General features: G+C 37.0%; 1 protein-coding gene across 1 annotated transcript in view; it reads left to right on the top strand.

Annotated features, from left to right (window-relative positions):
* The window catches only part of ATM (ATM serine/threonine kinase), a 197,133-nt gene that overhangs the window by 49,039 nt on the left and 121,366 nt on the right, over nucleotides 1–26,728 (top strand). Inside the window, exons 18-26 of the mRNA XM_007936616.1 lie at nucleotides 3,196–3,278; nucleotides 3,376–3,531; nucleotides 4,328–4,403; nucleotides 4,534–4,664; nucleotides 6,820–6,940; nucleotides 9,139–9,312; nucleotides 12,562–12,731; nucleotides 22,353–22,599; nucleotides 25,242–25,357. Of these exons, the coding sequence (XP_007934807.1) occupies nucleotides 3,196–3,278; nucleotides 3,376–3,531; nucleotides 4,328–4,403; nucleotides 4,534–4,664; nucleotides 6,820–6,940; nucleotides 9,139–9,312; nucleotides 12,562–12,731; nucleotides 22,353–22,599; nucleotides 25,242–25,357 (1,274 nt within the window). The remainder of the gene's footprint in view (nucleotides 1–3,195; nucleotides 3,279–3,375; nucleotides 3,532–4,327; nucleotides 4,404–4,533; nucleotides 4,665–6,819; nucleotides 6,941–9,138; nucleotides 9,313–12,561; nucleotides 12,732–22,352; nucleotides 22,600–25,241; nucleotides 25,358–26,728) is intronic.

Here is a 26,728-nt window from a genome sequence, read left to right as displayed (position 1 = left end):
CAGTAGCTGACAATCCACAGCTCCAACCATCTCTGTACTCACTGTTTTCATTCAGGTTTTTCTACTAGTTGATGCCTAATCCGCTTCTGTATAGTTCCTTTCAAAGCTCAGGGCTCCAGGATTATCTTCTGTATCTCTGTCAATTGGTTTTTCTTTTCTTTATTGAAGAGGGTCTGTGTCACTTGTCTGCCTATTCCTCCATCTTACCAGAAGTCCTCCTTCCATCTTCTTTTGATGCTTCCTATATCATTCAGTATTTTGCCCATAGATCTTTCAGTATTGCAACTCAAGGCTTAATTTTTTTCCTCAGTTCTTTCAGCTTGAGAAATGTCAAGTGTCTTCTTCCGTTTTGGTTTTCTAACTCCAGGTCTTTGCACATTTCGTTATAGTAATTGGCTTTGTCTGCTCGAGCTGCCCTTCGAATCTTCCGTTCAGCTCTTTGATCTTGTCATTTCTTCCATTTGCTTTAGCTACTCTTCACTCACAGGCAGGTTTCAGAGTTTCTTCTGACATCCATTTTGGTCTTTTCGTTCTTTCTCTTATTTTTAATGACCTTCCTTTCTTCATGGATGATGCTCTTGATGTCACCCCACAAGTCTTCTGCTTTTCAGTCATTGGTGTACAGTGCATCAAATCTCTTCTTTAGATGGTCTCTAAATTCAGGAGGGATATATTCTAGATCATATTTTGGCTCTTGTGGACTTGTTTTAATTGTCTTCAACTTCACGTTGAACTTGCATATGAGCAGTTGATGGTCTGTTTCACACTTAGCTCCTGGCCTGGTTTTGGCTGAAGATACTGAGCTTTTCCATCGCTTCTTGCCACAGATGTAGTCAGTCTGATGGCTGTGTACGCCATCTGGTGAAGTCCATGTGTATAGCCACCATTTGTATTGTTAAAAAAAGGTATTTGCAATGAATGAGTTGTTGGTCTTGCAAAATTCTGTCATGTGATCTCCAGTGTTACTTCTGTTACCAAGGCCAAATTTTCCAACTACCGGTGATTCTTCTTTGTTTCCAACTTTTGCAGTCCAGTCACCAGTGATAAGCAACACATCTTGATTGCACGTTTGGTCAATTTCAGACTACATAAGTTGATAAAAAATCTTCAGTTTCCTAATCTGCTTTGGTGGTTGGTGCATAAATTTGAAGAATAGTTGTATTAAAGTGTCTTCCTTGTAGGCTTATGGATAGTATCCTATGACAGTACTGTACTTCAGGACAAATCTTGAAACATCTTGTGTGATGATGAATGCCACGCCATTCCTCTTCAATTTGTTATTCCTGGCATAGTAGATCATATGGTTGTCTGATTCAAAATGGCCAAAACTGTTCCATTTCATCTCACTAATGCCTGGAATATCAATCTTTATGCATTCCATTTCATTTTTGACAACTTCTAATTTTCTTAAATTCATACTTCATACATTCCATGTTCCAATTATTAATGGATATTTGCAGCTGTTTCTCCTCAATTTGAGTTGTTCCACATCAGCACGTGAAGGTCGTAAAAGACTTACTTTATCCATATCATTAAGATTGGTTCTACTCTAATGAGGCAGCTCTTTCCCTGTCCTGTTTTGAGTGCTTACCAACCCAATGGGCTCATCTTACTACAATGTGTTGGACAGTGTTTCCAAGCTATTCATAAAGTTGCCCAGTAATGTGTCAGACAGTGTTTCTCTTCTATTCACAAGGTTTTACCTGGCCAATTCTTTTGAGAAGTGGATGGCCGCCCCCTTCTTCCTAGTCAGTCTTAGTCTGCAAGCTGCGTTGAAACCTGTGTACCATGTGCAACTCTGTTGGTGCCTGAAATACCAGTGGCACTGCCTCAAGCCTCACAGCAATGTACAAGCCTCACAGGATGACAAACTGAGAAACAAGCTTGTCTCCCTTAGCTGTTGGAAACCTCTGTGCCCTCCTCTTAACTTAATTCCTACCTGAAACCTGCTGTTCTGTGATACCTATCTATTGATAGATATCTCCAATTCCAGTTCAACATCCCAAAGTTTATTAGCTTTTTCTGTGTTCATATTTGTAGCTCCCATCTCTAACAGTAAGAATCCTATCTTTCCACTTGACTTCTATATATTTACTTATTTATTCAAAACCCTTATATGCAACTAATCTCTGAGCATGTGGTTCATCCTTTTAGCCCTAGCCCTGGCGAGTGTGCTCAGTGCTGGGTTATGTTTCCAGACCTACCAAACTGGCAAACATACCAGGTGATTTCCTCAGCCCCAAAAAACATGCCAGGTGAGTCCCTAATTGAAGCTCCTGGTCCTGGCAAACAGGCAGGTTTAATCTCTGTTGGAATTCTTAGTCATGTTTCCATCCATGATGAACATGTTGGTCAGGCTCCTAGCCCTAGCAAGCATGCTTTGTTTGAGACCCTTGTTTCAACCCCGCAAGGCACTCTACTTAAATCTCCAGCCCTGAGCAAGGGAGGAGTTATATGCTTTTCTTAACGTTTCTTGTAGTGTTTAAAGTCACTAGGAGATGTTCAGTGATAAAACACATGACTTAAGGCAAATAGTGGAAATGGTTCCATTTAATGCGCTTTTTCAATATCTGAGAAGGAACACGTTTTTCAGGTTATAGATAGGAAAAAGCCTTGTAATTTTTTTTTGTTTTACTATAGTTAGAAAATTATTTGTTAGTTCTCAGAAACTAGCCTTACAGTATATTATAAGTGGCAGTTGCTGAGCAGCCCCTTATATCCATAGTAACATAGAGAGCCTTACACTGTTGCCTTATTTAGGAAGAAATTCAGAGTACTTGACTTCTTCCTTGCCCATGATTATCTGTACTTTCCAGAATTCATAAGTAGAGTAATTTTTGACCATTGGACTCTTTAAACACAAGCATTGTTTTAGGAGGATGGAAGACATATAGTTTCAGATCCTTATACTTAACCACAACAGTGATAATAACTACCACTTACTGAATTCCCACAATAAATGTTAGACCTTTACATTTCTTTTTCTCTAGTATCAGTATCAAGCTCTATTTAATTTCTATGCCTGTTTTTACTGTAATGCCTCTTTTAAAAATTCACAGCTCTGTGTGTGTGTATGAATTTGTGGTTATTTATGTGTGTGTGTGTGTGTATATATACACACACACACACACACACACATACTTATCTAAGTAAGTGATGTATGGAAAAAAAACTTTTGTCCCTCCACTATCTTAGTATCTAGTGCTTTTAAAGGAGCTTCCAGGAGAAGACTGTCACTTGCCAGTGGAAGATGTTGTTGAACTTCTGAAACCTCTATCGTAAGAAATTAAAACCTTATGCTATATTCACTTTAAATTTATAAAAATAACCAATGTGTTCTGTTGTGCTTATGAAGTTTAAATTTTTCCATCACAGCAATGTGTGTTCTTTGTATCGCCGTGACCAAGATGTTTGTAAAACAATTTTAAACCATGTCCTTCATATAGTAACAAACCTAAGCCAAAGCAGTATGGATAATGAGAACACAAGAGATGCTCAAGGACAGTTTCTAACAGTGATTGGAGCATTTTGGTAGGTGCAAATTATTTTATAGAGTCTTTATTTTTCTTTTGCTACCTTTAGATACCAATGTAAACTTTTCATGTCTGTGTTAATGATTTCTTCTAGTCCTCCAATACTTTTATTAACAATTAAGAATATAATTTGTGTTTCCTTTCTTAATTGCTTGATGAACTATATTTTTCTTCAAACAGCTTAATGTTTGGCTTTCTGAAGTAAATTTAATACATTTTCCTGCAAATTTTGAGTTATTAATAGTTTGAAATGTATGGTGAATAAAGCAAAGTGCAACAATTCTAAATGAATTGAATTGTTTATGTCCCCAGAATAACCAAGTGGTCCTTGTCATTATCTGGGTATTTCATTCTTATGGCTACAGTCTGTGATAATACCATCATACTCATAGAGGAGCATATGAATGTATTATAGAGCCATCAACTATTTGATCAATAAGGACTTCTAAATCAGTGTATAGTTTTAAAATCTTTGATGTAAAAAACAAAAACTTTCTTTTAGTTTCTTTTTAAAGCAAATTTAATATAACACGGTTGCCTGAAGGCTGATAGCCCTGAAAGAAGGCATAATTACATACAAGTAATATACATAAAAATAAATTCTTGTTTATTCTAATTTATTTTAGCTGGAACCTTCAAGATGGTAGGTGTAGTGGCATGTATTATATAAGGAGAATTACTTTCAGTATGAAAAGAAATTTTGGAAGAAACTTAGAATCATCTTAGTATTTATTGAATTTCCTGATTTCACTTTTAATTGAATAATTGACATTGAAACACTGACTTTATTTCAGGCACTTAGCAAAGGAGGGAAAGTGCACATCTTCTGTAAGAATAGCACTAATAAAATGCCTTAAGACTCTGCTTGAGGTGAGTTACTTCACTTAAGCATTAGTAAGGTATCTATTAAATATTGTAAAGCAAGCTTTGTTTCTGTTTATTAATGGTTGATATTTCTTTTAATGTTTCATACATACTTGGAATTGTTCTTTTCTCATAGGCTGATCCTTATTCAAAATGGGCTATTCTTAATGTAATGGGAGAAGACTTTTCTGTAAATGAAGTATTTCCACAATTTCTTGCTGATAATCATCACCAAGTTCGAATGTTGGCTGCAGAATCAATCAGTAGGTAATGGATCCACCCTTCAAACTTGGAACTCAACCCACTCTTGGAGATCACTTTTTAGCCAAACAATAGGCCCATAAAGTGAATGGTAACACCTGTGAAGAACATGCTTCTCAGAACAGTCAGTCATACACAACCAAAAGTGCAGCATTTGCCTAGAAACAAATTCCAGAAGGCAGGAAGGAACAGGAAAGAAGGACAAATAGAAACTCAGAACCCTGGGAGAAAGTGGGAAAAGTGCTGTTACTTTGAGGGGATTGCAACATGAAACACAATGTGTATAAATTGTTGATTGGGAAAATAATTTGCTTTGTAAACTTTCACCCAACCTACAATAAAATGTTAAAAAAAAATGTCAATAGTGGGTCAGATATTCATGAAGTATCTGGAACTCTGTAGATAGTAATGCAGTGTCTAGCATAGTCACAGTTTACTAGTTACATTAAAAATAGCTAAGACTTAACTGAGTATACTCTGTGTGCCTCGCATTTATGTTTTCCCTTAGTTCTAACAAAAGCACTATCATTTAGATGTCATTATTTTCTCTAATTTGTGAGTGAAAACTCGACTAAGAGGTAAAGTGACTTGCTTAGTGCCACACAGCTAGTAAATGATGACTTGAACGAGCTATGTCTGCTACCATTTACAGGAGTTAGAGTAGGTGTATTTGTTTAGATAATACCATGTTTTTTATGTGAGTGTGTAACATGATAAACAGCACATTTTATATTTTGCTAATTACAATTCTATTAACATAAGTCAACGTACAGTTAAGCACTAGAGTGATTCTATTATGGAGATCTGTTTTATTGTTTGGCTGCCTGAAGATAAAAACATTCTCATGGACTGCATGCATATTTATCAGGTTATCAAATTTATTTTAAAACTCTTAATTGCAAACCACATCCACTTCCACTTCTCTGTCCCTATAAATAAAATACTTCCTGCTTTATTTTTCTTTATGATATCTATCACTACTTGAAATATTAAATTATTTTAATACATTTAAGTCTCCACATCCCACTAGAATATAATTCCTAGAAAGCATTGATTTTGTGTGTGTGTGTGTGTGTCTGTGTGTCTTTGCTGTTCATTGCTGTGTCTCTGGCTTTAAAACAATACTTCAAATAGGATAGGTGTTTAATAACTATTTATGAATGTAGTTGATAAAAAAATTACATGATGCTTTAAAAATACCAAAGTTTAGAATCATTTGAATAACTTTACTGTTCATATGTAAGTGAAAATCATAAAGCAATTATCCTAGTGGTCACATCAATATAAGTATTGGAACTAATGTACCTGAAATTCACATACATTGACAATAATGTGTTCATAAATCAGAATTTGTATCCAACTCCTAAGGAGCTCTAGTGGCATAGTGCCTAAGGCATTTGACTGCTAACCAGAAAGTTGACAGTTTGAACTCACCAGTTACTCCATGGAAGGACCAAGGAAAGAAGACTGGGCAGTCTGTTTCCATAAAGATTTACTACCTCAGAAACCCAAAGGGGGTTGCTAGGAGTCAAAATTGACTCGATGGCATTGAGTTTGGTTTTTGTTCATTTTCCTCAGGATTAGAACTCTTCAGTAAGAACATGGTGCATTGTAAGGATTGCTAATGAATGCTTGCAGTACTTCAAGTCCTGGCAGAATTTCACACATAGATGATAGAAAATTCATCCAGAAGTTGAAAGTCTGGGATTATAGAGAGCTATAAATTAAATGTAATAAAGCAGTGTAGTGACATTGAAAAAAAGTTTCAGACTAAAAAATGTGTAAATTCAAGAATGACATAAAAGTTGCATTTGCTGAGTTTTTGTTCACGCAGACATTGGGCTTTTTTTGCAAGAGATTAGAGAAATTAAAAGAAGCAGGAACACCAAAAATTATGTAAGTTTTTATAACCAAAAAGGTGGAAAGGGCAAAAATGACTAAAGAGCCATCCTTTAGTTTGATAGAATGTTAATGCAAAAGGCACTGATCAGCCATCACATTAAAAAAAAAAAAAAAAATCTCTGTTACCTACCCACTTTCATGGTAATTAAATACTAGATCAAGTAGATGGAGGATTCTGTGAATTCTTTCTGATTGGTGGTTGAGAAGTAGAAAATGTATTTCTGGGTAGCTTGAGTTTCATTTTTTTTTTTTTTTTAAGATTATTCCAGGATATGAAACAAGGAGATTGTCCCCGATTATTGAAAGCACTTCCTTTGAAGCTGCAGCAAACAGCTTTTGACAATGCATACTTAAAAGCTCAGGAAGGAATGAGAGAAGTGGTAAGTTTGATAACATGCATATTTACTATTATAAGCTCCCTGTGAATGTACCATAAAGCTAGACTGAAACAACTATATGAATTGAATAGGATTATCTTACTTATAGGTGAGAATTGATTAACATTAGCATTTTTTTAATTCAGCCTACATACCTAGCATTCTTGTGAGGGAAAACAAAAGTACAGTTTTTGTAGGAATATAAATGACTTCTTTTTTATTAAAAAATCCTTTTTTGTAACATCTGAGTAAAACCTAATTCAGAGGACAAGTGGCAGTAGGTAGAAATAGAATGTAGAAGAGTTTCAACAGTTAATACTACATTTTGTTGGTGTTCTTTAGTGAATTCTAATTATATTTTTCTATATAATAATTTTTTCTTATTTGTGTAGATAATACCATGGTTTTTATGTGAGTATGTATTTGTTTAGATAATACCATTATCTAAATAAAAAAAATAATTTTTTCTTAAACTGGTGCTTCTCTTAATGTTCAGATTCATTCATTCATTTTTTTATTTATGCACTAATTTGTTTCTAAAAGTTTTGAAAACAGTAAATCAAATGATTTACCAAACCTGTGATAACAAAAACTGAAAAAGACAGTTGGAAGATAGGATGGGTAAAAGAATGGATAAAATCCTTTTTAGAAAAAGCTTTCAGTATCATGAGTGCAGAATAATATAACATTTAATGGATACAGTAAATTATACATTTGAAATCAGCTGACTGCCAGCAAACGCACCACCCACACCTTGGAAGCAAGACTGTGCAATTTACTTCCATAGTGATGCTGCCTCAGAAACCCAAGGAGGGGTTGAATTGGATCTGACTCGATGGCAGTGAGTTTGGTTGCTTTGGATCAAGTATAAAAAGGAAAAATTAGTGATCTGACAGTAGTTCATTTGAAAAAAGATCTTGAGAATACAGTATGAATTAGCATTGGTTTATGGTTATCCAAAAAAAGGAAATTCTATCTTATACAGTATTAATAGAAACATAACGTCATGAAAAAAACAGATAAAGGAACTTGCATCTTCTGTTCTTTGTAGATGACGGCTAGTATGTTGGGCTTGGGTTTGGTTCTGAGTAAAAGTAAATTCTTAACCAAGATGTTATGAAGAGTCTGGAAATATGTATCTTACTTACAAGGAATAGTTGAGTTATAGGGAATTTTCAGACGTGTTAATGATTGCCACTTAATAAAGGAGTTAGGTACTTTCTTTGTCTTGTTCCAAATTACAAAATTAGGATCAGTGAGTAGCAAATTTTTTTAATGTGTAGGGAAGTTTCTAACAAATAATAACTAACCAAGAAAAGTATATACCTATTAAGATATTGTAATGGTCCATCATTAAACTAGATAGCATATATTGTTTTACCTACTTTCTTGATTTTATTGTTCCTTTTGAGAATATATGTGGTAACATTTTTTAAAGTAGACAGGACTATATTATAAGGTATCATAATGATAATATGCATCTTAGGAATTACATAGGCATACATTGGAGATATTGTGGGTTCGGTTCCAGACCACTATAATAAAGTGACTATTGCAGTAGAGCCAGTTACATGAAATTTTGGTTTCCCTGTGCATGTAAAAGATATGATTACACTATACTGTAGTCTATGAAGTGTGTAATAACATTATGAAAAAGTTTGAAATATTTTAAGAATTACCAAAATGTGATATAGAGACACGAAGTGAGCAGATGCTTTCAGAAGAATAGTACCAATAGACTTGCTCAATGCAGGGTTGCCACAAACACTCAGTTTGTAAAAAAAAAAAAAAATCATCTACAAAGTCCGGTAAAGTAAAGTGTAATAAAACAAGGTATCACTATGCCTGTATTTGCTAGTTGAAGAGGAGCTTTTTAATCTCTCTCACCCTCTCCTTACAACCTTGCAATTGCTTTTCTTTCTTTCTAAATTTCTTTTAACTACTTTTAAGTATATCTCACCAGAATGTTTTCTTTTGGCAAGTCTTTCCACAAGATATTATAAAAGCAGATAACACTCTAGAGAACTAACATTTTCCCTACCTTTAGCTCTAGCACTGAGACTTAAAATTGCACTGGCTGCTTAGATGTTGTCATGGGATGCTTTGATTTTAGTCTCAGTTTATTATAGCATTTAAATATTTACATTACATGATTGTAATGCTGCATATTTACATTATTTTTTTTTAAAATTCTTTTGCAGTCCTACAATACTGAGAACCCTGAACTTTCTGATGAACTTTATAATAGAAAAGCTGTTTTACTGATGGTGATAGCTATGGTTTTACGCTGTAGCCCAGTCTGTGAAAAACAGGCTTTATTTGCCCTATGCAAATCTGTGAAAGAGAATGGATTAGAACCTCACCTAATTAAAAAGGTATATGTGGATGAATATTTTTTATTATGATCTTCCTTGGGTTATAAAAACTAAGAGGACAATTTAAAGCTAGCTTTGTAAAGTGATACTTTTAAGACTTGGAGATAATTTTATATTAGAGGCAGAAAATTGGAGAACAGAGTAACTCTTTTAGTGGTGTATTTGTTTTCTGCGGTATGATTTCTTATATTCCATTTAAGAGCATTTTTGGGTGGATAACCTGTCAGCAAACAGATCAGACCCTTTGGAATAACATTTATTGAGGGAAGGTCATAGACAAGAACAGTAGCAGGTGCTTTTCCAAGTGGATTCTGGTATAACACATTGGGTTCTAGCTAGACCCGAAGTCAAATTTTAAGGCAGTAGGTCTTTGAAGTTACGTAATTAGCGTAAGAAGACTGAGGTCTAACTAAGCCTTGCAGTGACATCAGTATGGTGTTTTAAAATGTTGGCCCTTGCTCTGTTCTACCACATCAGCATTCATGGTTTGAGATGCAGCCTTTTACTTGCATGTATTTATGTCGTCGTACATTGAACTAGTTGCTTGATCTGCCTTTATTGTTCCACCAGCATGGTTTTTATAGAACTTAACAATAGGCCAACATATAGAGAATCAATCGTAGATAGATTAACCTTTACTTGTTGTTGTTGTTGTTGTGTGCCGTCGAGTCAGACCCTACTCATAGTGACCCCTTCTTGGGTTTCCGAGGCAGTATCACTAAGGAAGTAGATTGCCCAGCCTTCTTTCCAAGGAGTGGCTGGTGGGTTTGAACCTCCACCTTTCTGGTTAGTAGTCAAGTGCCTTAGGCACTACGCTACCAGAGCTCCTCTTTACTTCTTAGTATTGAAATAAGAAGACAGTCACAGGACAAATATTATTTGAGTCCATTATTGTAAAAAGTCAAGGAAAGGTTTACCCAGAGAGGGAAATTTTCTTTCTTGGTTACCAGGGATGGGAGGGGAGGAAGGGAGGGAAAATAGATGGATAATTAAGAGGTTTGATATTAATGAAGGGAGAAGCAATATAAGTAAGGAAAAGGAACACACAAATAGTTACATAAGAGGTATGGACAATAAAGGCAAATACAATTGCATATACAATACTGCATTATCAGTTACAGCAAACAGTAATCTATGGGTGGGTACATGGGTAGACAGGCAAGAAGACCACATATGGATAGGCAAATGGTATCATACCTATGACCATACATAGATTTGGCAAATGATATTCCTATATATGTATTAGTGTATGCTGTAAAAATGTCCATATGCAGTTTAAACATAACAAGAGGCAATGTCAAGATAACTTCTTAGCCACAAATAGACACCTTGCAAGAGTGAGTCACTAGGCCTGCAGGCTATGGACCATGGTTGCACGGGATATCAAGCTCAACTGGCAGAACATGGTATGCAAAAATATTGTTCTATATCTTACTTTCGTAAGTAGTGTCTGGTATCTTAAGAGCATGCAAGCAGCCATCTTAGATACGACTATTAGTCTCTCCTTGTCTGGAGCAAAGAAGAGTGAAGAAAATCAAAGACTGATGGACACAGTTAATCCAAAGGTCTAAAAGACAGTGAGAAGTTCTGCCTATATGACCCTGAGACCAGAAGAACTAGATGGTGCCGGCTAACACTATTGACTGCTCTGAAAGGGATCACATTAGAAAGTCCTACGTAGAGTGAGGAAAAAATGTGGAACAAAACTCAAAATCACAAAAAAGACCAGCCTTGTTCGTCTGATAGAGATTGGTAAAACCTCCAAGACTTTGTCCCTGAGTCATCTTTCAGGCCTGAAATTGAACTCACTCCCATGACTTAATGCTTAGCAGAACAATAGGTCTACAAGCTGAACACCTACACCAGGTTGATGCACTTCTTAGAACAATCAGCCATGGAGAACAGAAGGGCAGCATTTGTACAGGGAAAAAGGTGGGGAGGCAGGAATTCATAGGCAGAAAGGACATAGTGGAAGTGTAACCACAGGGAGAAAGTGGGAGGTCTCCACAGGGAGAAAGGGAGGAGCCCTTACACTATGGTGAATGTAACCAATGTCATAAAACAGAAAGTGTGTGAACTGTTGAATGTAAAACAAAACTGTTTTGTAAAATTTCACACAAATCCAACAATAAAAAGTTTTTTTATAAAAAAGAAACAACCCCGTGGAGCAGTTCCACTCAGTCACACACAAGGTCTCCATGCATCAGAATTGACTGGAAGGCAACATTTTTTTTGTCCTTCCGTACATGTTACCCTATTTCACTGACTCTAATGATAGTAAAGAAGTCCCTGGGTGATAGAGTTAATGCACTTGGCTGCTAGCCAAAAGGTTTCAGGTTTAAGTCACCCAGAGGTGCCTCAGAAGAAAGGCCTGGCAGTCTACTTCCAAGAAATCATCCACTGGAAAACCTATGGTGCACAGTTCTACTCTGATACCTATAGGGTTTCCCTGAGTTGGAGTCAACTCAATAGCAACTGGTTTGGTTTGGGTACTTAATGATAGTAAAATCTGTAGAAATAACTGTTACTTTATGTACCATTAAAGGAAGAAGATTCTGCTATTAAACCATTAAATGATGCATTTTTATCATTTAGAATTATTAAATGTATGGAATATAGAGGAGATAAATTGGGAGGTTATTACTGAAAAAAAAATAGCTTTGTTTTCATTATACTGCCTAATTACTGTAATTACTTTTGATTTTACTTGTTTCAATTCAAGACTGAGGTAAAGAATTTTACTTTAAACCTTATTGTGAGATGTAATCAGAGTTGAAAACTGCAGTATTTATGTAATATTTATTAAGGGTTTGCTGCGTGGGAACTAAGCTGTCGCTGTCGTGTGCTGTCAAGTTGATTCTGGCTTGTAGCAACCCTATGTGACAGAGCAGAGCTGTTCCATAGAGTGTCCTAGGCTGTAATCTTTATGGGAGCAGATCACAAGGTCTTTTCTACCAAGAAGCAGCTGGTGGTGGTAGGATGGAGCTGCTGACCTTTTTTTTTTTTTTTTTTTTAAGCTGTTGTACCTTTTTAACTATTTTACCACCTTGGGGACTATGCTAATTATATTAAATGTATTTTCATATTTAATATCACAGAGGTAGATTCTTTATTATTCCCCTTTTACCAATGAAGAAATTGATGTGTAGAAAAGTTAAATGAGTGTAGAAAAGTTAAATGAGTACATCAAAGTCATATTGTAAATAATATTTATATGTATTAAAATGATTTATTTTCTTACTTTTACAGGTTTTAGAAAAAGTGTCTGAAATTTTTGGATATAGACATCTAGAAGATTTCATGACTTCTCATTTAGATTATCTAGTGTTGGAGTGGCTAAATCATCAAAATACTGAATGCAGTTTATCTTCTTTTCCTTTTGTTCTGTTAAACTACACAAACGTTGAAGATTTCTACAGGTAGGTTTACATGTGGCCTCTGAATCATTAATATAAAATAAGGTAGTGATGGTTGGCAATAGTCCTCATGCCTCCTCCCCTCCACATCTAGTCAGTTTGGAGGCTGTATAGTATGAGAGGCTGCACAGCTTGTTGTCATAAAAGTACATTGGAGTTGGGAGTCATTAGACTTAAGATTTGTTCCTAACTGTGCGATAATCAGATATGTTATGTGACTTCAGGCAAACCCATATAAATGCTACCTGGGCTTTGATTTCTTTCATTTGTAAAGAGAATTACACGAAGAGCTCTTTAAAGGTTCCTTTTCAACTTTAATATTTGATGATTTCATTTGAAAAATCAAAGATAATTTACTAGTGGATGATTATTTCTACCTTGTTTTTCTCTTCTGTTTCCAGAGAGTAGGCCATTTCAGTAATTGTTATTTCTATTAGATTTAGAAATTTAGTGTAAAACTACTTCTTTTGCTAACTCCAACTCTGGCGAGGAAAGTTTCGAAAGTGGAGAGATTTGAAACAACTAAAAAGTAATGCTCAGAGTCCAACATGATGGTGTAGTCAGATGCCTTATAGTGTTACTGTTACGTCAGTGACTCAAGAACATCAAGTGAATCAGATATGGATGACAACTTTGGACCCCTAATCATCAAAGGCAAGGCTGAAGAAATTAGACCAAGTGCCAAGTGGAAGAAATTGGACAAAAACAGAAGACATGGAGAATTATGCATCACTGGCACCTTTCCACGTAGACCTGTACAATGTGGCTATACTGAGACAAAAGAAGCCGTGTTCCCAGCTAAAGCCCCAGTCACCTGGTCTAGCCAAGGAGCAACTCTGTACCTACATCCAGGGCCAGGCAGGAGTGCTCCCTACCCTATGGAAGTTAAATGTACTGATCTCGCCCACTTTGCCTCCCCAGCCCTCTGTTCCAGAGCACTCAATTGCATTGGCACCCATGAACACCCTGCCCCTTGAGGTGTTGACCTGTAGAATGAGGGGCTCCACAGACTGGTGGTGTCCCTTTTCCATCCAGCAACTGACACCAGGAGACTACAAACTTGAAGCACCTGTACCTATGTCCAAACTCTGGGCCAGGGACCTGTAGACCAGCAGCACCACCACACCAGGGCCAGAAGACTGGAAGCACACCCTCCCCTGAATCTCTCTAACAGACAGGTATACCCTTCCAGTGGGCATCTTTGGACTGGCAGCATCCCTCTTGCCTCAACCTCCACACCATCTGCCCCCCTTCCCTCACCCAGTCAGCAACTTGTGCCTGCTTCTGCCACCTCCAAGCAGCCCTGTCTGCCTGGGACCATTGGTGAGAGTTTCTGTACCACTCACCCACTGACGACCCAGTCACCCTCACTGCAACCACCCAGCAACTACTGAAAATGCTCCCGGAATCCACTCCAGGGTGACAAAGCTGGACAAACATCTCCTCACCAGCAGTGCCAGCTATGTCCTTAGTCATCTTGCAAGACCAGTGAACACAGACCTGCACTCACATACCCAGCTATTCCTTACCCTCCCAGAGACAGTTGATGAGAGCTCCAGTGCAGGAAGTCTTGTGACCAGAGTAGCATGCACATCTCATGTACTCAGATATATCCAAACAAAACAAAAAATCAGGTTGCAAGGAACATAATCAAGAAATAAATATAGTATCATCTTAATGCCTTGGAAGCAACAGACGATATCAAATCACATAAAGAAGCAGAACAAAATGGCTCCAGTAAGTGACCAAAATAAAGAACCAGAAAACCTTCTGGAGCAAGAAGCGGTAATGGAACTACCTGATAAGGAATTTAAAAGACTAATTCACTGATGAAAACACTAGAGGAATTTAGGAAAACAGTATAAGAACAGAAAGACAAACAATTAAAAACCATACAGAAATAGCAACTGCAAATCCCAAAGAGTAATAAGTTTTCACAAGTAGATAATTCTATAGGACATAGGAGCAGAATTGAAAAAAAATGCAATACAGAATCAGTGAAGTAAGGACGAATCCCTGGATACCGATTTGTTTTAGAAAAAAAATCAGAAAAAAGAATGAAGAAAATGTAAGAACTATGTGGGACACTATCAAGAGGAAAAGTTTATGTGTGATTGGAATTCCAGAACAGCCAGAGATAGGGGGGAAAAGAAATCCATAGAATTGGTGAAGATTTGCCGGCAGAAAATTTCCCTCGTACCATGAAAGATGAGAGGATGTCCATCTAAGCAGCTCAGTGAACCCCATACAAGACAGACCCCAAAAGAAATTCACCAAGACATATGAAGTCATTAAGACTTAACAAAACCAAAGACAGTGAAAATATCTTGAGAACAACTTGGGGGAGAATGAAAAGTCACCAACAAAAGGAACCAATAAGACTAAGTTCTAATTATTCAGCAAAAACCATGCAGGCAAAAATTTTTTTCTTGAAAGAAAAAAATTGCCAACCAAGAATTTCATATCCAGCAAAATTGTCTCTCAAATAGGTGAAATTTGTACATTTCTAGGCAAGCATAAAGGAGTTTGTAAAAGCTAGCCCAACCTTTTTAAGAAATATTAAAGGGAGTAATTCAAATAGAGAACAAACAGTGTGAGGCAACAGCCTGAGATTAGGGCACACGACAGTAGCAGTGAGTTAAAGAACCCAGATAAAGAATTCTCAAAAATAAAACAAAGCTAGAAGACTAAAGACACAGAGACTTCAATCTGTAAATGACAACATCAAACTGAAAAGGGGAAATAAATAGTGTAGTTATAGAACTTGTATGTGGAGAGGAAGTCAAGGCAATATCAAGAGGGGAAAAAAAGAGATTGTTTTAAACTTAAAAAGATCAAGATAAATTTCAGGGTAACCACAAAGAAAATTAACCAACCTCATCAAAATAAATAAGAAACACACAAAGACTCGGTGAACACAGAATCAACAACAATGAAACAAACAAAAAAATCCACAAGCAAAGAGAATTCAGCACAGAAAATTAAGCAGAACAAAGAAACAGTACCCCCCCCCAAAAAAAAAAACAAAGAGAACAGAAGGACAATAGTAAACTCACACCTATCGAAAATCATGCTGAGTGTAAATGGCTTAAATGTACCAGTCAAGAAAGAGAGTGGCAGAATGGATTTTTTTTTTTTAATTTAAACAAGAGCCATCAATATACTGTAAGAGACAGATCTTAAACACAAAGACATAAATAAACTAAAACTCAAATGATGGAAAAAAATATATATCAAGAAAACAATATAACCCCCCCCCAAAAAAAAACCGAGTGGCAATATTAATCTCTGATAAAAGATTTCAAGGTAAAATCTACCATAAAAGGTAAAGATGTTGTATAATTATTAAATGGTCAATCCATCAAGAGGACAACCATAATAAATATATACATACCAACGGAGCTCTGGTAGCATAGTGCCTAAGGCACTTGACTGCTAACCAGAAGGCTGGCGGTTCAAACCCATCAGCCACTCCTCGGAAGGAAGGTTGGGCAATCTACTTCTGTAGTGACACTGCCTCGGAAAGCCAAGGAGGGGTCGCTATGAGTCGGGTCCGACTCCATGGCACATAACAACATCACCACCACCACCCAGTAACAGGGCTTCAAAATACATGAAATAAATTCTAATAGCTTGAAAAGGAAAATAATTCCACAATAATAGTAGGAGATTTCAAAACACCACTTTCAGTGAAAGAATAACTAGAAAGAAACTCAACAAAAATACATAAGATGTGAAAACCACAATCAGCCAATTTGATCTCGTAGAAATGTGGAACACTCCTTAAAATTGAAGCCCAATACACATCCTTTTCCGTTGCACATGGGTGATTCTCCACAACAGATGATATTTTAGGCCACAAAGCAAGCCTCAATAAAATACAAAACATCAAAATAGTATGACACGTCAAAATGCTATAAATGTAGAAATTGATAACAGGAAGGACAAGGGAAAAAAAAAACACATAAATGGAAATTGAATATCACCTTGCTAAAAAGCCACTGAGGGATAGAAGATATCAAAGGTGAACTTAAAAAAATTCCTAAAATCAAACACAAAACACAACACACCAAAAGTTTTGGGGTACAGCAGTAGCAATAGCAATACTCAGAGGTCAGTCTATGTCAGTATCCATATACACCAAAAAGACGAAAGGGCCCAAATAAAAATGTTAGCCCTACAACTCAAACAAAAGGGAGAGCACCAAAGTAAGACTACAGTCATCAGAAGAAAGTAAAAATTAGAGCAAAAATTAATGAAGAAAACTGAAAGTAGAATCAGTAAGTTGTTTGAAAGGATCAATAAAATTGACAAATGACTGTCCACATTGACAAAAGAATAGCAAAAGAAGCAAATAAGAAATGAGATGTGTAACCTTAAAACGGGAGCTCTGGTAGCATAGTGGCTAAGACATTTGCCTGCTAACCAGACGGCTGGCGGTTCAAACCCACCAGCCACTCCTCGGAAGGAAGGTTGGGCAATCCTACTTCCATAGTGATACTGCCTCGGAAGCCCAAGGAGGGGTCGCTATGAGTCGGGTTTGACTCGACGGCACATAACAACAACAAACCTTAAAACAGAACGAAGTAAAATAAAAAGGATCTTCCTTGAATACTATGAAAAACTATACTCTTAGCAACTTTAAAAACCTAGAGGAAATGTACAAATTTTGAAACACAATACCTGTCTAAAGTAACACAACTGAGGTAAAAAACCTGAGAAGACCTTAGCAACCATTCCTGAAGAGGTAAATTTTTTAAATCCTCACAAAAAAAGCTCTGGCCCAGTTAGCTTCAAAGACTTCTATCACTCATTCAGAGAAGACCTCACATTGGAACTATGCAGACCAGAGCATAGAAAACTAAGGAATACCAGAATTCATTCTATGAAGTCAGCATTACCCTGACACCAAAGCCAGGCAAAGAGACCGCAAAAAAAGGAAACTTTGTTTTCAGACAGATTTCCCTCATCAATATAGATGCAGAAGTTTTCAATAAAATTCTAGCCAATATAATTCAACAATGTTTCAAGAAAATAATGCATCATAACCAAGTGGAAGTCATACCAGATATGCAAGGATTAGTCAACATTAGAAAATCAATCAACGTAATTCACAAAACAAAGGAGAATAATCCCATGATCATCTGTATCAACCCAGAACAGGCATTTGGTAAAGGCCAACACCCATTCCCAATAAAAGCAGAGCAAAATAGGAGTAGCATGGGAATTTTTCAACATAATAAAACATTTATACAAAACCAACAGTGAACATTATTTTCAGTGGACAGAGACTGAAATTATTCCCCTTGAGAACAAACACCAGACAAGGATGCCCTTCCTTACCACTCTTCCTCAACATTATACTGGAAGTCTTATCTAGAGCAATAAGGCAAGAAAAGGAAATAATGGACATTGAAATTGGTAAGGAAGTAAAACTAGCCCTGTTGGCAGATGATATGCTATAAATAGAATATCCCATAGATTGCACAAGAAAGCTACTGGAAAATAATAGAAGAATTGAGCAAAGTAGCAGCTTATAAGATCAAAATACAAAAATCAGTTACATTTCTCTATACCAACAAAGAGAAGTTTGAAAGGAAAATAACACCACTTATAGTAGTACCCCAAAAGAGAAACTTAAAAAAAAAATCACTGCCATCAAGTCCACCTTGTAGCAACCCCCCATTGGGGTTCCAAGGCTGTAAATCTTTACAGAAGCAGACCGCCCCATCTTTCTTCCATGGAGCAGCTGGTGGGTTTGAACTGCCAACCTTCTGTATAGCAGCCAAATGCATTAACCACCACCAGAGTTTCTTAAAAGAAAATACTTGGAAATAAATTTAACCAAGGACATAAAAAAACCTACATAACGAAACCTACAAAACACTACCGTAAGAAACCAAGAGAGACCTACATCAATGGAGAAATATACCATGCTTATGAATAGAAAGCTTTAATATTGTGAAAATATTAATACTACTCAATACTATTTATAGATATAATGCAATCTCAATCCAAATTCCAACAGCATCTTTAATAAGATGAAAAAAATAATCTCCAGCTTTAAATGGAAAAGAAAGATCAATTCATTTACTAAGAAGAAGAACAACAACAACAACAAAAACCCACTGTCATTGAGTTGATTCTGATTCATAGTGACCCTATAGGACAGCATAGAATTGCCCCCATGGAGTTTCCAAGGCTGTAAATATTTACAGAAGTAAACGGTCTCATCTTTCTCTCACATAGCACCTGGTGGGTTCAAACTGCTAACCTCTGGTTAGCAGGCAAATGCTCTAAACACTGTGCCTCCAGAAGAAAAAGTAGGAGGCCTCACTCCAGCTTATCTCAGAACCTACTATACACCCACGGTAGTCAAATAGCCTGATGCTGGTACAACAGACACGTAGACCAATGGAACAGAATTGAGAATCCAGACATAAGTCCATCAACTGTGGACAGTTGATCATCAGCAAAGGGGCAGAGTCCCTTAAATGGGGAAGATGCAGTTTTTTAACAAATGGTGCTGGCTAACTGGATATCTGTCTGTAGAATAATGATACGGGACTCATATCTTACACTATACACAAAAAAATAAGATGGCTGAAAGACCTAAAACTATATAAATACCATGGAAGAAAAAGTAGGGATCATGAAAGAAAAGGAGGCTCTACTCTATGGCATAAATAGAATTCTAAACGTAACTAGAAATACACGAACAATAGAAGGTGAACTATATAGGTGGGACCTCCAAAAATTAAGTACTTATTGCTTATCAAAACAGTAAAATGATAACTGTGGGTTCTCAATAATGTACAAATGAACACATACTGGGAAAAAATTTTTGGCTATGACATATCCAAAAACAGTCTAATCTCTGAAATTTATAGAAACTTCATCACCTCAATCACAAAAGGCAAACAATCAGATTAAAACACAAAGAGTATGAACAAACACTTAAGCAAAGAAGACAATGAAGCAGTTAACAAATACGTGTAGAAATATGTTCATTAGCCATTAGAGCGATACCAATCAAAACTGGCATAGTCTATCATCACCCTGACAATAATGGCACTAATCAAAATAGTATAAATTTTGGCGAGGTTATGGGGAGATTAAAATTCTTATACACTGTTGGTGGGAATGTAAAATGGTACAATCACTATGGAAAATGGTATGGTACATCTTTCAAAACCTGGAAATAGAAATAGCATGTTGTTGTTATGTGCCGTTGAGTCAGACCCGACTCAACCCATAGCGACCCCTCCTTGGGTTTCCGAGGCAATATCACTATGGAAGTAGATTGCCTAACCTTCCTTCCAAGGAGTGTCTGGTGGATTTGAATCGCTAGGCTTCTGGTTAGCAGTCAAGTGCCTTAGGCACTGCGCTACCAGAGCTCCCATCCAGCAATCCCACTCCTAGGTCTATACCCTAAACAAACAAGAATCATGATGTGAATAGACATATGTATACCAGTGTTCATTGCAGCATTATTCACAATAGCAGAAGGATGGAAATAACCTTAGGGCACATCGTGGTATGAATGGATAAACAAATTGGTATGTACACACAATGGAATACTATGCAACAATAAAGAATAATGACAGATCTGTGAAACATCTCAACATGGATGAATTTGGTGGCCATTAGGCTGAGTAAAATAAGTCAGTCACAAAAGGACAAATATTGTATGGGACCACGATTATAAAAAAGTCAACAGAAGGTTTCCACACAGAAAGAAACATTCTTTGATGGTTGCCAGAGATAGGATGGGGAGGAAGGGAAAATGACTAACCAGAGAGTCAACATGTGTTAATTTGGGAAAGAAAGTAAGAGTAAGAAGTATACAGAAAGAGGTAAGAGTAAGAAGTCAGCACAACATGACCAAAGCAATGGAAGACCCTGAGAAGTATGCAAGAATATAGAGCAACTACAGCAATTGCTGTAACATAGACAATCCTGCAATAATAGTATTAACAAACAGCTTACAAATGGATACATAAGTAGGTATGCTAAAGAGGTATGGGAGAGTGTAAGGGAGCACACCCACCTCTACATACAAGTTTGGTTGTGGCTGTTTCCTTAATTGTAGGGTCTGCATGCATATTAATACAGACGGTAGAGCACACAAGGGTTCAGCCATGGAAATTTCTTAGACATAACTAAAAGTCTCATGAAAAAAAGTTCCTCGGTTTAAGTCAAAACACCATAGCTTCAGGGGATATCTACATCAGTTGACATAAAACAATTTATAAAGACAATGTTTTGCATCCCACTTTGGTAAGTAGGGATCTTCAAAGCTTACTAGCCTCCAGTTAAGATACAAGTATTGGTCCCTTCACATCAGAGCAAAGGAGAGTGAGGAAAGCTAATGACTCAAGGGGGCAATTTATCCAGAGGACTAATGGACCACATGAACTACAGCCTATAATACCTGGAGACCAGAAGAACTGGATGGTGCCTGGCTACCACTACTGACCATTCTGGCTGGGATCACAGCAGAAGGTCCTACAGAGTGGGAGAAAAATGTAGAACAAAAAATCAAATTGACAAGACCAGACTTACTAGTTTGACAAAGACCGGAGGAACCCCTGAGACTGGCCCTAAGACACCCTTCTTACCTGGCATTTTAGCCATTCTTGAAGACCACCTTTAGCCTATAAAGTAAGCAGTAACACCCCCATAGAACTGTGTTCCTTAGAACAATCAGTTATACAAGATCAAAAGGGCAACATTTGTCAAAAAGCAAAGATGAGCAGGCAGGACGGCATAGAGTATCCAGACAAAAGAATCAAGGAGCCCAGGGTGGAAATGAGGAGAGTGCTGGTACATTGTGGAGAATGCAGCCAAACAAACAAATCGCCACTGTCATAGAGTTGGTCCTGACTCAGCAACCCCCATTGGGTTTCCAAGGCTGTAAATCTTTATGGAAGTAGATTGCCCCATCTTCTTCCTACTGAGCAGATGGTGGATTTGAGCTGCCAACCTTCTGGCTAGCAGCCAATTGCCTTATCTACTACACACACAAAAAGTAATGGTCAGGTTTCAGGGTGATGGTGGGAAGGCAGCTCATATTTGCTGAGGTAGACATTTTCATGTATTATGTTACAGGTAAGTTTCAAGTGTCCGTAACAGTGCTTTTCACATTTGTATAGATTGTATAACGTTGTCTGTAGATAGTTTTCTTTAAGAAAGATACTCATAAAAAAGTAAATCAAGTGGTCCTTCATTTTGGCAATAATATTATTTACATTTTTTTCTTTGCATTTTATAAAGTGCTTTCACATTTCATTTTTCATTGCATAAGATGATTATGCAGAAGAAACAAATATAAATTAAATTCAGTCCTCACTTTTTTTGAGCAGAGAATTAGGGTGGTGTATTCTCCAGTCTTCTGGTGTTTTTTAGAATGACTTAAGAATTGACTTGATGGCTGTGGGTTTTTTTTGGTAAGAATTTACTTAACTTTTCTCCATTTATAATTGAGTAAGAATAAAAATGCTTAATGACCTAGATAAAGTAATGTAATGTGGGCTGTTTTAAAACATTTTATTTTTTAAGAATTGTATTACAAAATTTTACTTTGTAAAGTTATATTTAACCAATATATATTTATGTTTTAAGATCTTGTTATAAGGTTTTGATCCCACATCTGGTGATTAGAAGTCATTTTGATGAGGTCAAGTCCATTGCTAATCAGATTGAAGAGGACTGGAAAAGTCTTCTAACAGACTGCTTTCCAAAGATTCTTGTAAATATTCTTCCTTATTTTGCCTATGAGGATACTGTAGACAGTGGGATGTCACAGCAAAGAGAGACTGCTGCCAAAGTCTATGATATGCTCAAAGATGAAAACTTGTTAGGAAAACAGGTATGGCTTGAACTTTTATCTACTTTTTACCCCCCACCCCCATTTTATATAAGATGTAAATTTAAAATTTTAAGTCTATGCAATTAAAATGAATATATGCTAATCACTAGGATAGCCAATTCATGAAATATTTTTGTCGTGCAATGTTCTGTCTTTTGGGTTGGCTTTTAAATAATTGGAAATATTCTTATCAGAAACCAAAAAAGAAAAAAATTATTTCTGAATTTTATTATTATTTTATTTAAAAAATTTATCTTAATTGCCAGGACCTCTGGTAGCATAGTGCCTAAGGCATTTGACTGCTAACCAGAAGGCTGGAAGTCAAATCCACCAGCCACTCCTCGGAAGGAAGGTTGGGCAATCTACTTCTGTAGTGATACTGCTTCGGAAACTCGAGGAAGGGTGGCCATGAGTCAGATATGACTCGACAGCAGTGGGTTTGTTTTGATTTTATCTTAATTGCCAGCAATGCATGAATGCAAACTGGTTGTTCAGTTGAACAGTGCAGTCTCTAAAGAATCTTCTTTCATTCCTTTCCAGTCCCACCAAGACTGACTTTTCAAGGAAAAGTACCAGCCCATCCTCAGAACTTCTAGACCCTATACCCTGCTCTTTCTTTTTCCCATGGCACTTACTACTTTCTAACATGATATAATTTACTTATGAATTACATTTACTATAGTCTTCCCCACTAGAATATAAACACTGTGAAGGTAGGATTCTTTTCCTTTGACTAATATATCACGAGAGCTCTGGTAGCATAGTGCCTAAGGCATTTAACTGCTGATCAGAAAGCTGGTGGCTCAAATCCACCAGCCACTCCTCAGAAGGAAGATTGGACAATCTATTTCTATAGTGATACTGCCTTTGAAACCCGAGGAGGGGTCGCTGTGAGTCGGATCCAACTCGATGGCAGTGAGGTTTTTTTTGTTTTTTTTTTAATATATCACAACCACCTAGTATATATTAGCTTATTAAATATTTGTTGAAAGGAATCAGTAAAAAATATTTGACAAGCGTTGTTTTGTAATGATTTTATATAGATATTGAAAAATTGGTGTAACTTATATTTTAAAAACATAAGTTTTTTATTCTTCTGATGTAAGTAAGGGATGACTTACCAAGCTTGGCTAACATTAGAATTATAGTTGGAAAAACTCTAAGAGACACTTTCAGTTGCCCAATCATCTGTGTTGAACCACGAAATACAACAGCATATCTCTTAGTTGTTTAGGCAGATCACTACCAATGAGAGCTGGTTGTAAGTCTGTGATCTCGGAGAAAGTGGTAGGTAGAGGTGTCCCTTTACCAAAAGAATGTTACAAAAAAAGTGTTAGCCCTCCAGGGGATATAAAATTTGACAAAGATACTCTGCCTTTTCCCCCTTCCACCCAATCTCCCCCATTTAGACTTCTAAGCATCTCTAACCTTATGATTCTTTTTTCTGTCTGTATTTATACAAAAGATAGAAATTTTTAAAGTCAGAATAAGTCTAGAAGGGAAAAGTGATCACATTTAACCTGGATTAAAACACCAATCTCCATGAGAGTGACAAAAATTTAAAAAATTCATTTACCTCTTGGTTAAAGATGTAAGTTAAATTCCTTGCAAGACTTAATTTTTTTAGTATTAGGTTGTAGTTAACCATATTTGTTTTTTATTGATTTAGAGAAAGTACATATTAGGGAAACAATCTTCTAGATTTTTTATCTGTGGATTAAGTGCCAGTATAACTCTTTGACAGTCCTTGAAACTTTGTTGAATGCTTACAGTATTTATAGTTCACGAGATTTTTGAGCTATACCTAGACATCTGAACAATTTATGTATAACTTAGCTAGATGTTACAGATGTGGCTTAGCAGAGAATGTCATAAAATTAGTTAATATAAAGACCCATTCTTTGTATGGGATCAACATGAGTTGGAATCAACTTGATAGAAACTAACAAGAACAACATGTCCTTTGTGAGGCTGCCTAAAGTGGGAAATGGATTGATAGAGTCAGCACCTTCTATGGTAGAGGATTTAGTCTACAGTTGGTGATGAGGGATGTGAGAAAAAGCTAGCTAGTCTCAGTTTGGGATATCAACCAAGTGGGAATTTGGGTAAGAGTCATGCAGAATACAAAAAGCGATTATTGCTAGTCATGAGAATTCTTCCTAGTCAAGTTCTAAAAGTGAGACAGAGTTCCTAAATGTGTTGAGATTGAAAATACAGACTGAGGAACTATATGGATCACTGAGAACTTTGGTTAGTGGAAATATTATCAAGTTAAGAAATTTAATGCTAGGCCTAAAGCCTTAGTTAGTTAAAATGGTTCTCTAAAGTCACCCTAAACAGTCAGATTATGGGAACCTCATTTGGTGTGATTTCTTACTTTCCTCTCAGGCTGCTGTTTGGACTGCATAGAAGAAAAAGGTAGAGTTAACTGTCGTTGTTGTTGTTGTTGTTATGTGCCATTGAGTCAGACCCGACCCATAGCGACCCCTCCTTGGGTTTCCAAGGCAGATTTTTAGTAATCTATTTCCTTCTATAGTCACAGAATGGTTTAAGAAATAAGCCAGTAACATAAGTGCCTTGAACTGTCTTAACAGTCATAGACATAAAAATATTAAGTATATTTTAATTTTATATCTTTACAGATTGATCATTTATTCATTAGTAATTTACCTGAGATTGTGGTAGAATTATTGATGACATTACATGAACCGGCAAATTCTGGTGTAAGCCAAAGCACTGACCTCTGTGACTTCTCAGGGTATGGATATATATTTTTTAAATGTTTATTGTGATTTGGGTGAACGTTTATAGTGCAAATTCATTTTCCATATAGCAGTTCACAGACACTTTGTCTCATGAGATTGACTGCAATTTCCCACAATGCAACAGCTCTCTTCTCACTTCCTCCCCATAGTTACCTCTTCCCTGTGTCCTTTCCTCCCGTGCACTCCTGGCCCCCGAGCTGTCTCCCTGTGCATACACAGCCCTTTTATTCTCCAATGATTGATCTCTCCAAGGAGTGTATCTGCCTAATGTTCAGCTCATATGCTTATCTTTTGTTTGGCTGGAAGCCATAGGCAATGGTACAATTCCAGACCTGAAGGACAGCTACGGGCCATAGTCTCAGGGATTCCACCATGCTCTATCAGACCAGCAAACCTGGTCCCTTTTTTTTTTTTAAATGATTTTGAGTTTTGTTCCACATTGTTCTCCCACTCTATCCAGGATCTCCTACATAGATCCCCCTCTGAGTGGTTGATGGTGGTAGCCAGGTACCATCTAGTTCTTCTGGTCTCATAGTCATACAGGTTGAGGATTGCATGATGTACCAGTTGCTTGGACTAATTGTTCCCATGCATCTTTTATTTTCTTCATTCTTCTTTGCTCCGGACAAGGAGAGACCCATCGTTTTATCTAGATGGCTGCTTGCAAGCTTTTAAGATTCTAGTCGCTACTCGCCAAAGTAGGATGTATAACAATGTTTTTGTGTAGTATGTTATGCCAATTGAGCTTGATGTTCCCTGCAACCATGGTCCCAAGCCCACAGGTCCAACTACTTGCTCCCTTCAGTAGGTGGCTGTGGCCAAGAAGTAACTATAACTTTGCCCCTATCAGCTGTACTTAAATATCTGGAAATTCTTATAGACCATACAAATTCACTTGTAGAAACATTGTCTGCCAACCCTACACATGGTCATGGGCACACTACCCGTGCGTTGTTGTTGTTGTTGTTAAGTGCCGTCGAGTCGTTTCCAACTCATAGCGACCCCATGCACAGCAGAACGAAACACTGCCCAATCCCGCGCCAGCCCCACAATCCCTGCTATACTTGAGCCCATCATCACAGGCACTGTGTCAATCCATCTCATTGAAGGCCTCCCCCTCTTTCATCGACCCTCCACCCTACTAAGCATGACATCCTTCTCCAGGGTATGGTCCCTTCTTACAACATGACCAAAACAGGTGAGACAAAGTCTGGCCATTCTTACTTCCAAGGAGCATTCTGGCTGCACTTCCTCCAGGACAGATCTGTTAGTTTTTTTAGCAGTCCATGGTACTTTCAGCATTCTTCGCCAGCACCACAACTCAAAAAGATCAACTCTTCTTCGGTCTTCATTATTCATTGTCC

Source organism: Orycteropus afer, unplaced genomic scaffold (assembly GCF_000298275.1).
Source record: "Orycteropus afer afer isolate SDZICR_OR568_19922 unplaced genomic scaffold, OryAfe1.0 scaffold00036, whole genome shotgun sequence".
Lineage (NCBI taxonomy): Eukaryota > Metazoa > Chordata > Mammalia > Tubulidentata > Orycteropodidae > Orycteropus > Orycteropus afer.
This window is presented reverse-complemented; position numbering and strand designations above follow the sequence as displayed.